General features: G+C 40.4%; 1 protein-coding gene across 1 annotated transcript; it reads left to right on the top strand.

The window, feature by feature from the left end:
* Nucleotides 1–2,108: 2,108 nt before the first annotated feature.
* ATP5F1A (ATP synthase F1 subunit alpha) lies at nucleotides 2,109–10,774 on the top strand. The gene is made up of 12 exons (XM_022561807.3): nucleotides 2,109–2,247; nucleotides 3,754–3,832; nucleotides 5,107–5,276; nucleotides 7,087–7,260; nucleotides 7,348–7,514; nucleotides 7,714–7,862; nucleotides 8,185–8,336; nucleotides 8,445–8,669; nucleotides 9,179–9,286; nucleotides 9,395–9,539; nucleotides 10,274–10,424; nucleotides 10,564–10,774. The coding sequence occupies exons 1-12, from the start codon at nucleotides 2,188–2,190 to the stop codon at nucleotides 10,643–10,645; spliced, it is 1,662 nt and encodes a 553-aa protein (XP_022417515.1). The 5' UTR covers nucleotides 2,109–2,187; the 3' UTR covers nucleotides 10,646–10,774.
* Nucleotides 10,775–12,211: the final 1,437 nt, after the last annotated feature.

Genomic DNA, 12,211 nt, shown 5'->3' with positions numbered 1-12,211 from the left:
ATAAATGGACACACATTATTTTACCTATTTTCACGTTAAAACCACACGCTCGGAGTATATGACTTGACCAAGATGAGGTGGTAGAGCTGGAATCTGACCACAGTGTTCTAACTCCTATTGGGTGTTTCAGTCTCCTCAGGTTATACCATGCTGCTGTCCACAACCTCCTGTAGTATACTGTTACATTAGGAAACGTAGACCATGTACTTAACTTTCTGTGATATGTAGTTTAACATCAAATTGTGGATAACTTAGCACCAAATATCTTTTTCCTAAGTCATATGCCTATTTTAAATGATTAAACTTTTCAACGAAATTCAACTAACTAGCCAGCACCATACTGTATGGCTTTCTTATTCTTTTTTTGTTTGTTTTGGTTAAATATGTATCTGCTCATTAACTAAATTCCAGATAAGTGGTGGGGAAAGTTATCTTTTTGCCCTTTGTCCACTTTCATCACTACAAGTTTTACAAAATATTCCCGAACTTTGTTTTTACAAACCAAAATTGTACCTGTTCCTACACCTAATTTCCAGGAGGACTGTCGTATGTATCCATGGCTCATCTTGAAAAGAAAGTAGAATATTGGAGAAAGGGATTGATGGCCATATAGTATTTGCAAGCTGTTTTAGGAGATGACTGTTATAACCCATATTCATATGCCCCACCCAAATTAAGGTTTTGTGTAAACCAGGATTTGGTGGATGAAGCTGAAATATCCTTCTTAGTATAGCCGCAAGTGAAGGCAACGTTAATAGTCTCCACTATCACAAAATACCCAACATCCCCCCACCCCCGCCAAATTCTCTACATATCACAAAAATCTCAATATCACCAAAAAATCTGTAGGAGGAACAAAAGTTCCGCCCTGATTTCTTTGGGTTGGTATAGAAAGTTATTTTCATCATTTCCCTTTTACTTCAAATGAAAAAGTGAAGTCCCTACTGTCATGAAACTAGTTGCTTGTAGAGGAAAAATTGAGCCCTAGCCCACTCTCGAATGAGACTTTTGATTCTGGACCATTCTTCTCAGGATTGGCAACCACTCTATTCGAATTTGTGCTTGTTATACTTTTTTTTTTAAACCTATTTCCTTTTATTTATTTATATTAATTAATTTTTGGCTGCGTTGGATCATCGTTGCTGCAGGCGGGCTTTCTTTGGTTCAGGTGAGTGGGGGCTACTCTATTTGTTTTTTGGGGGGCTACTCTTTATTGTCGTGCGCGGGTTTCTCACTGCAGTAGTTTCTGTTGTTGCAGAGCACGGGCTCTAGGCACGTGGGCTTCAGTATTTGCTGCACGCCGGCTCAGTAGTTGTGGCTTGTGGGCTGTACAGCGCAGGCTCGGTAGTCATGGTGCAGGGGCTTAGTTGCTCCGTGGCATGTGGGATTTTCCCAGACCAGGGCTGGAATCCATGTCTCCTGCATTGGCAGGCAGATTCTTAACCACTGCGCCACCAGGGAGGTCCCCATGCTCGTTATACTTTTTTTTTTTTTTAAAAACAATTTGCTCTAATTCGCAAACAGGATTCTTTTAGATCGAATCTAAAAGAACTGCGATTCTCCAATTTGAGTGCTTATCAGATCATCTAGAATGGTGTGGATGCTTTTCAAAGATTCAGATTGCCCCCAGTTTTTGACTCAGAGGGTCTGGAGTGTTAGCCAGCGATCTGCGGAAATCCGCGTTAATTCTCCCAGCAGGAAACGCTCTGCTGCCAAACCGCCCATTTGAAATTACTGTTTACTGCACCTACATCACCAAGGTTTTATAGCTGTAGCTTCGGACCCGCCACAATCAACCCCCCTGACCGTCAAGCTAGCCGCGCCCCAGGACGGGGTGACGCCAGCATCATTTCCCTGCCAGGATGCGGTCTGGTAACTGCTTCTTGGCCGGTTCCGCTACCCATGTGGTCGCCCAGGGCAACCATAAGGTCGACGCGAAAGATCAAAGTAAATGGGTAACCAATGCCTGGGCCGAGGCTGGCAAAGGTCTAATTAATCATTTGGAGGTTCAAATCTAAAAACGATACTTAAAAAAAGTAATTACCGGCAGATTCGCGTCCGGGGGAGGGGCGGTACTTCCGGGTCACGTATGCTGGCGCCTTGACCTTCCTCGCAGCTCGGCCATTTTGTCCCAGTCAGTCCAGAGGCTGCGGCTGCAGAGAAAGCACTTGAGGAAGAGCAGCGAAGATGCTATCCGTGCGCGTCGCCGCGGCCGTGGCCCGCGCCCTCCCTCGGCGGGCCGGGCTGGTGAGCGCGGGGTCCCGGCGGCAGGGAGGGGGCTCGGCGGCAGTAGGTGGTGATGCACGGGCTCGGCCGCTCTTTCTGCGCGGAGGCTGAGGGGCTGTGGCGGGCCTCGCCATCTTGCTCCGCTGGCCACTCGGGCTGTCCTGGGCTGGCGGCGGAAGGGCCCTTTGGTCGCCCCGTGCGGGAGGGTTCCGAGTGCTGCAGGGGAGGCAGTGACCTTCGTGTTATCCAGAGATGGCGCCTCCGGAGGATTCCAGTCTTTGTCTGAGAGAGGCCTTGAGTGAAGGTCAGGACTGGGGCGCTAGTTTTCCGAGGCCTGCTGCGAAACGGTGAGGTTCGGTCCCGCTACTTCTCCGGGACTTCCTCGTTGAAGGTCAGAGCACTGTTGTCAGGCCTGGTTGAAGCGAGCTTGAGGAGCCTGACATTGTATTGAAGGTCAGCAGGCCCCAGGCTTCCACCTTTTCCCCGAGGTCGGTTCAGAGGACATCAATAAATGAAGGTGGCTTTCTGAATGCTTCAGTAGGCGGTCTCTTAGTGCTGAATTGTGAAACGATCATGAAAACACCGTACAGGTGCAAATATGCATTTCACTGCGGCCGATACCTTGACAGCAGAGGAGCTGGCTTCTAAATTGTCCTAGTCAGGCAGATTTTCCTTTGTGGTGCTTTGACGTGTTTTAAGATTCCTTGAGGAATCGTTAGTGTTTGAGAAATCAAGTAAAATAAAATAGAACATAGGTTGGAAAAAACCTGTGGAGGTCAGTGCCCTTCATTACTAATATCACTTGGAGTTACGGAAATAACTTTTAGGTCCTGTGTAAACACTTTTACTTGTTCTTTCATTTTAAGAGTAATCTCAGTTTGGGAGGTGAAATAAATATATTGGTCATTTTACTACCCTAACAACCTTTGGTACCGTTTTGGATTTCTGTTAGCAAAAAAAAAGCATTTTTAATGATTTTTATCCAGGTCCTATAGAAGGGAGTGTCTTCGGAATTGACATTGACCAACCACAGTGTTTCAACTTGAAGGAGGAGGGGTCCAGATTACTGCAAGCTTTGTTGACATTTGTTGGCATTTTTTTTTTAAAAAGTGCATGTGCCATATCTCTTAGTTTCTAATCAAACTCTAACATTTACAGGCTTTTTATTTTTAAGGTTGAAATAGAAAATCTATTGAGATTTGCCCCTTTTAGGAAGCAGTTTATCAAATTGAGAATTTCCACAACTCAATTGAAATATATCTAAAGTCAAAATAATATTATCTGATGCCTTTAAAAAGAAAGATATTTTGTTAGCTGTTGCTTTTTAAAATATGCTCTGCTTTTTTTAGCATATTTATTGTGTACCAGGAGCTGCATAATAAATTTTCACATAGATCAAAAGTGCTTTCTCAGGTGGTTAATATTTACGCTGATAATTTGATCAGGCCAAGCCTGCGTTTGTTTAAGCTTGCTAGTTTTATAAAGGCTTTTTTAAAAATTAAATTTAAAAAAAAATCTTTGCACTAGGTCTCCAAAAATGCTTTGGGGTCATCCTTCATTGCTGTAAGGAACCTCCATGCCTCTAACTCTCGTCTTCAGAAGACTGGTAAGTTGTTAATTCTGTGTCTACACCACACTTACTACCTTGCGATTGAGTGAAAAATGAAGTTACGTAGGTTACATACCTATTGTGGATGTTTTCGGTTTTTTCCATTAGTTAGTGTTTTCTTTCAATTTTAGTTACTATGGAATCTCAGATTCTTAACCCATAATGAGCCATTTAGCCCTGTCTTGGTAGGTTCTCTTGTTCTAGTGAAATGAACTATAATTATGTATTTCTCTTTTGATGTTAGTACAGGTTCTTTTTTTTCTCATAATGAATGCTCCTTTGGTGGAAACAAAGTATATGTCAGGTGGTGGGCACCGTTTCTGATCTATGAGTCTTTTCCTCTCCTAAAAAACACTGAAAAAAAGCAGGTAATTTTTACCTCTATGTTTTTCAAAGACAATAATTGGTAAGCTATACCTGGCAGTCTGAATTTGCACATTGTAAATGCAATAGAGAGGTGAGGAGGTAAGCTTAGGAAGATGCTGTAGGTTGGGGAATTTCTTTTGAGATGTGCATTAGGGCTTTTGAAATAAAGTTAGGTATCTCCCACATGCTGAGATGAAGAATAGTACCTGCATCCTTTTAAAGGAAAAGTTACAGGTTTTCCTCACTATTTGAAAGTGGAACATTCTAATGAAACCGTTCCTTAGCTGAAATGGCTAAAGTGTGAAGAAGCGATTACCCTTTTTTGTAAAAGTGAAATGGCATAAATGGAACTTTCAAAAAGAGGGGGATACCTGTACTTACACTTTGTTAAACAGTTGCCTTTTTTTTTTGGCTGCGAGGCGGGAACTTAGTTCCAAGACCAGGGATTGAGCCTGCGCCTTCAGCAGTGAAAGCACAGAGTCCTAACCACTGGATCACCAGAGAACTCCCAAAGAGTTGCTTTTTAAAATACACTGCATTTTAAAAATATGCTTTTTATAGAGTTTAGTTTGAGTTATATTCAAATATTAACATAAATACAGATTTCCTAGAGATTAAACCAAAGAATTACAAGATAGGAAATGTTTATTTTAAGGGTATTGCTTAATTTGATTAGCTCCTCATCTGGTTTACATTTGTCTCGTGAAGTTTTCTCTTAGTCACTTGGATTCATTTTCATAGTGGTAGGTATCAGGCTTTTTTGAATAGAATGTTGGACATTATGTTTTAGAATGCAATTTGATTATTATGATCAAAACTCTAGTTTATATATTGTTAGGGAAATGAGTTTTGAAAAGGTCTTTGGCCCAGGCTCTTTTTGTAATGGAATTGTCCTCTCTTAATAGGCACTGCTGAGGTGTCCTCTATTCTTGAAGAGCGTATTCTTGGAGCTGATACCTCTGTTGACCTTGAAGAGACTGGGCGTGTTTTAAGTATTGGTGATGGTATTGCCCGTGTACATGGGCTGAGAAATGTTCAAGCAGAAGAAATGGTAGAGTTTTCTTCAGGTTTAAAGGTGAATTATAAAATGAGATTTTGATGTTTTAACATTGGTGTCTCCTCAGTTATTCATTTAGTAATTCAGAGATTGTGTAAGTTTTTTTTTTAACTTTGAATCTGAATCTGCTTCAGTTTGTGTTTGTCATTATTATAGATCGTGAAAAAAATAAATTTTTTGTTAATCAAACTTTTTACCCTAGGGACTGATTTACACATAAGTTGTAAACATTAGCATTGAAATATAAAACTGAGTAAATCTTCACCCAGATTTTGAGAAGTTCAAGTCTGTTTGTAGCTGTTAAGATCATCCTATACGAAAGCATTTGATAATTTTAATTAAATTCATTTCCGGTGAAAAGTTGAAAGCCACTGACTTTGTATTTCTAGTAAGAGTGGATCTATTGTTGAAAAGTGAGCTAGTGATGTAGCTATCAAGCTCTCTAATGATACAAGTCTACTTTTTTCTATTAGATTGAGCCTAGTTGGGCAGTAAGGTGAGAAAAGTTGTAGGAGTCACGGGTTCTCTGATGAAAGCAGAGCATGATATCCAGGTGGACCAGGGGCAGTAGAATTATCCACTAATCACACAGGGGGAAAGATCTTGGTCTGCTTTGTAGTGTCCAGTGTGGAAAAAGAGCCTGTTGGTATGGAAGACTAATTATGGAGCCGAAAGTTTTATCAGTAGCTCTCAGACCTTGGCTAAGAATTTAACCTCTCATCTATAGTGTATATAACTTTGAGAGGTTAGGCTGAAATAGATGAACTGAATTTCCTTTTAGCTTTTTTTTGGCTGTGTTGGGTCTTCGTTGCTGCACATCACATGGGCTTTCTCTAGTTGTGGTGAGCAGGGGCTACTCTTCATTGCGGTGCAATGGCTTCTCTTGTTGCAGAGCACAGGCTCTAGCTGCGTGGGCTCAGTAGTTGTGACTCGCAGGCTCAGCAGTTATGGCGCACAGGCTTAGTTGCTCCGCGGCATGTGGGATCTTCCCGGACCAGGGCTCAAACCCGTGTCCCCTGCACTGGCAGACGGATTCCTAACCACTGCGCCATCAGGGAAGTCCCAACAGGGCAATTATTAATTTAAATTTTAAAGAGTCACATGTGATTAGTGACTACTCTGTTGAACATCAGATATTCAGACTAAAGATTTTGTACCTGTGATGATATTCCATGATATTCCTCTGTATTTAGTGTAAGTAATTCTCCAGAGCTTCATTTATTGACCAGAGTCAGTTCCTGGACTAGCCTTTTTGCTTTCGTTGTGATTTAGGGACCTAAAGTCTTACCATTTTGAAATATGATTGTAATGATGAGAGATGACCCAGCACTGTCATATTATATAGATTTGTTCTTGATTAAGTAGCTTTTAATTTAACTTTTTACTAACCTGATGGGTACAGGTTCTGACTAGATAGTTTTTTAAAATTGTTCATGGAGTTCCCACAGATGTGAATCAAGCATGTCTTAAAATTCCCAGTTGACCTTGATCGCTTTATTTCATACTGGCACCCAGTTCAAAAACCATAGTCAAAGGAAATGCAGTAGAAAAAGCTTAAACTGTTCAATTTCTTTGCTTCTTTTAGTTCTTAGAGGATGTGATAAGGTGCTTCTTAGGCTTATAATTCTAACCTATAATTATTCAATGGAACATGTTGCTGTTTTAGAAGTCTTAACTAAGGAAGATTTTTCGTTGGAAAAATACTCACGAGTAAACCAGATCTGAAAAGTCAATATTACTCTTTCCCTCTATTTTCATATGTAGTGTAGGTATATGGGAAGAAGTGCCACTCAAGCTTCATGGGTATTCAATTGTGTCTTTTGTATAGGGTATGTCTCTGAACTTGGAACCTGACAATGTTGGTGTTGTTGTGTTTGGAAATGATAAACTAATTAAGGAAGGAGATATTGTGAAGAGAACTGGGGCTATTGTGGATGTTCCAGTCGGCGAGGAGCTGTTGGGTCGTGTAGTAGATGCCCTTGGTAATGCCATTGATGGAAAGGTAGGTTTAACATTTATTAGATGTCGTTGTAGCTTCTAACAAAGAGCCAAACTGATTGGTCTGGGGTTTCTTTTTATCGTTTAACAGGGTCCAATTGGTTCCAAGACCCGAAGGCGAGTTGGTCTGAAAGCCCCTGGGATCATTCCTCGAATCTCTGTGCGGGAACCAATGCAGACTGGCATTAAGGCTGTGGACAGCTTAGTGCCGATTGGTCGTGGTCAACGTGAGCTGATTATTGGTGACCGACAGACTGGGTAAAGACTTGATAGCTTGTTGAAAAGTTCTAACTAAAATTTGCTCTGTGGAAAGATTACTTTTAGGCTTGGAATGGTAAATACTTTGGATATCCAGGAGAGAGTAGAATGTGATGTGAGGAGGAAGAGGAGTGAAATTTAAGTTGGGGGATCCTTTGAAGTGTTTAGTAATATTTATGTTTATTTTCTCTTTTTAAAGCAAAACGTCAATTGCTATTGACACAATCATTAACCAGAAACGATTCAATGATGGAACTGATGAAAAGAAGAAGCTATACTGTATCTACGTTGCTATTGGTCAGAAGAGATCCACTGTTGCCCAGTTAGTGAAGAGACTTACAGATGCAGGTATTAAGGAACTGTAGTCTCGTTGTTATCTGGGATGCTGCTAATCTTAGGATAGCTTATGCTTAATGTAGGCTGATTTTAATTACTCCTTAATGAGCTGAAGTTTCTAATATAAATCAATACAAAAGTAATATGTAAAAAACTAGTATAAAACAGCAGCTAACTTTTAAGGTTCTGTCAGTTTCTTTAAAGTAGAAACTATTTGGATAATTTTAATAGTAAGTCACAGTAGTAAAGCACTTAGATAATTTTTATTCTAGTCTCTAATCTAAAATCACAGTATTGATAACCATATAAAACTTAAAATTTATTTTCTTCTCAGATGCCATGAAGTACACCATTGTGGTTTCAGCTACTGCTTCGGATGCTGCCCCACTTCAGTACCTGGCTCCTTATTCCGGATGTTCTATGGGAGAATATTTTAGGGATAATGGCAAACATGCTTTGATCATTTATGACGACTTATCCAAACAGGTCAAATGAAATGTATTTTTCGACTCTGTATGTTGGTGCCCCAGTGGTAGTTGACAAATGTAGCTTCTGTCTAATAGGTGAACTTCACAACCCTTTTCTATACCATAGGCTGTTGCTTACCGTCAGATGTCTCTGCTGCTCCGCCGACCCCCTGGTCGTGAGGCCTATCCTGGTGATGTGTTCTACCTACACTCCCGTCTGCTAGAGAGAGCAGCCAAAATGAACGATGCTTTTGGTGGGGGCTCCTTGACTGCTTTACCAGTCATAGAAACACAAGCTGGTGATGTGTCTGCTTACATTCCAACGAATGTCATTTCCATCACTGACGGACAGGTATTGATTTTATGATTAAATAAGTGTGAAAGCTTTGGATGATTTGAAGGCATTGGTTGAGATTAGTAGTTCTGAACTAATTTGTTAAATGCTTTTTAGTTTTCATTATGGAAAATCTCAAACGTAAAGAGAATAGTATAATGAAACCCCACATATCCCACCCATTTATCAATTCGTGGTATAGTGTACTTCATTCTTGCTTTCTTTTTACCCACTATTCTCTTCCCTGTATAATTTTGAAGCAAATCCTGGAGAAATCACACCACTTCACCTGTATAAGATTCAATATAGATACGATACCTGTTCTTTTCTCATCTCACTCACATTTCCTAATCTCAGCAATAGAATATTCAGGTTGATTGGGTTGTGAAAGATTTGAGGAGCTCTTTACCATAAGAAGACATTTAGCATTTTTCCTGGCCTCAGCATTTGCTACAATGACTTAATTTTGAAAATAGTTGATTTCTTTAGGCCTGCTAATAAGCGTGAGTATTTTCCTTACATTGTAGATTTTCTTGGAAACAGAATTGTTCTACAAAGGTATCCGTCCTGCCATTAATGTTGGTTTGTCTGTATCCCGTGTTGGATCTGCTGCCCAAACCAGGGCCATGAAACAGGTAATTTGCATCACTTTGTCATTAGGTTAAAAATCAAAGTGTATGGTGGTCTGTGTCATTGAGGTAAGTATTTTTGTATTGTGTGAATTAACCATTTCTGTATTTCAGGTGGCAGGTACCATGAAACTGGAATTGGCTCAGTATCGTGAGGTTGCTGCTTTTGCCCAGTTTGGTTCTGACCTCGATGCTGCCACTCAACAACTCTTGAGTCGTGGTGTGCGTTTGACTGAGTTGCTGAAGCAAGGACAGTATTGTGAGTTGTACTTTTCCATTTGGTCAAGTTCCTACTGTGTGTTAGGACCTGGGAATATCACATAGCTCCTTATAAGAATATGTGCTGTTAATCTTTGATCAGAGATATTGTCTTTTGAATGTGATTGATACCTGTGTTACTTAATTAAAGTACAGTCCTTATCATTTGAATGTAAATGTGAGGAAAGGTGTACTAATACCCTTCTTTTGGGAGTTAAGACATAGTAGATTCCATTCCTCCCCACCATCGCCCTCTTGGCTATATGATTGTGGAATTTGGCAGATTTAAAAGAATGTTAGTGTCGGGAATTCCCTGGCAGTCCAGTGGTTAGGACTCTGCCAAGGGCCTGGGTTCGATCCCTGATCAGGGAACTAAGGTCCTGCAAGCTTTGTGGGTGCGGCCTAAAAAAAAAAAATGAAAAAAAAAAAGAATGTTAGTGTGTACTACCTTGCTATAAAATTTCAGCAAGTTATTTATACCCAGAAGAATATAAATGCTGCTGGATGATATACAGTGCTCATGGAATATGCTCAGAGGTTACACTTCAAGGCTTACCATTATGAGGAAAAAACTGATTCAGGGCGGGGAGGTGGGAAGGAGTACTGATGTGGAGTTTCCACTTGTGAAAGTAGGCGATCTGTAGACACGTGTTAATAATTCGTGGAAAAAGTAAGTTTCTCTGACTTTGGAAACATGGCATTTATTTGTTGAGCAACTCACTTATTTCTTTTCAGCTCCCATGGCTATTGAAGAGCAAGTGGCTGTTATCTACGCTGGTGTCAGGGGGTATCTTGATAAGCTGGAGCCCAGCAAGATCACAAAGTTTGAGAATGCTTTCTTGTCTCATGTTATCAGCCAACATCAAACCCTGTTGGGCAAAATCAGGTATGAACACAACTGATGTCTTCTTTTTTGTAAGCTTTAAAATGTAAAGCCTTGTTAAAATTCTTTTGAATTCTGTAATTAAGCTAGTCATTGAATTTTTATCCAGGTCAGAACTGATCTGCTTTTGTTTTCAAAATAGGGCTGATGGAAAGATCTCAGAAGAGTCAGATGCAAAGATGAAAGAGGTTGTAACAAACTTCTTGGCTGGGTTTGAAGCTTAAACTCCTATGGATTCACGTCAAATGCCAGATTTGGTTTTGTCATTGTTTCTTCTTGTTGCATTTATAAAAGGATTATTCCAATACTTCAGATGTACAGTAATCACATTAAAATAAAGGTTCCATATTGGCTTGGTGGCTTTCTATAGATTCTTTTTGCGGTACGCGGGCCTCTCACTGCTGTGGCCTCTCCCGTTGTGGAGCACAGGCTCCGGACGCGCAGGCCCAGCGGCCACGGCTCACGGGCCCAGCCGCTCTGCAGCATGTGGGATCCTCCCGGACCGGGGCATGAACCCATGTCCCCTGCATCGGCAGGCGGACTCAACCACTGCGCCACCAGGGAAGCCCTATAGATTCTTTAAAAAGAATGGAGATTATACTTTGAGGAATTGGTAAACATGTTTCTTAGCTTTTTTTACTTGATTATTATAAAGTTAGCAGGCCCACATAATATTTGAGACTGAGTTCTTTGTAAGATTCTAGAGTGCTTTGTGATTGATTAAAGAGAAATTCACTAACTGGATATATGTGGCAAAGTTCATATTTGATAATGTTGAAAAGTCTGATTGACTTCTCTTCCCAGAAGACTAATTTGCATAAAGAGGTACTGTAGGCAGGAAAAGAACAGGGCAACTAAAATTGTCAAGGAAATAAAAAGCTAAGTGAAGAGTGAAAGATCAGGACAAAAATTGAGAAAGGAGGTATCAGAGTAAAATTGTGAACATGTCAATATTTTCTCATTGTGTGCTTTAATGTACCTTTTATAAGCTGCAGTTCTTAAGTGATCAAGTTTTCATGGTTAGTATTTTTGGTCTTATTTAGGAAATTTTTACAGTCAGAAAGATAAATATATTTTCTACTAAGAGTTCTAAAGATTTGCTTTGTCATCTGAGCTTAATTCAGTATTAGAGTTCTCCAGAGAAATAAAACATAAACATAGCTGTATGGAGAGATTATGGGATTGGCAAGTTTGAAAGGGTAGATGGGCAGGTTGAAGACCCAGGGAACAGTTGCACCTGGGGGTAGAATTCCTTCTTCCATGGTGGACCTCAGGTTTTTCAACTGGATGAGACCCACCCACGTGGAGAGTAATCTGCTTTACTCAAAGTCTATTGTTTTTTAAGTGTTAATCATCTAAAAAATTACCTTCACATGGGACTTCTCTGGCGGTCCAGTGGTTAAGATTCTGTGCTTCCAATGCAGGAGGAGCAGGTTCGATCCCTGGTTGGGGGGGGGAACTGAGATCCCATGTGCTGAGTGGCACGTGGCCAAAAAAGAAAACCTTCACGGCAATGTCTAAACTGGTGCTTGACCAAAAACTGGATACCATAGTCCAGCCGAGTTGACATAAAAGATTGACCATCATCATCCATTTGGAGTTGTATTTTTGTGTAGAGGTCAGAAGTCGTTTTTTTTTTTCTTTTCCATATGTATATCCAGTTTTTTCAGCTCCATTTATTAAATGGTTCTTCCCCACTTAAACTGCCATATGTGTGTTGTATTTAAATTTCACCCATGCCTGTGACTTTCTGGGCTCTATTCATTTTTAAATTAACACAGGCATATAAT

The sequence above is a fragment of the Delphinapterus leucas genome, chromosome 14 (assembly GCF_059928025.1).
Source record: "Delphinapterus leucas isolate spDelLeu-1000000601 "Yukka" chromosome 14, BTC_Dleu_Yukka2, whole genome shotgun sequence".
NCBI lineage: Eukaryota > Metazoa > Chordata > Mammalia > Artiodactyla > Monodontidae > Delphinapterus > Delphinapterus leucas.
Note: the sequence above shows the minus strand (reverse complement) of the source record. Positions and strands in the feature narration are given on the sequence as shown.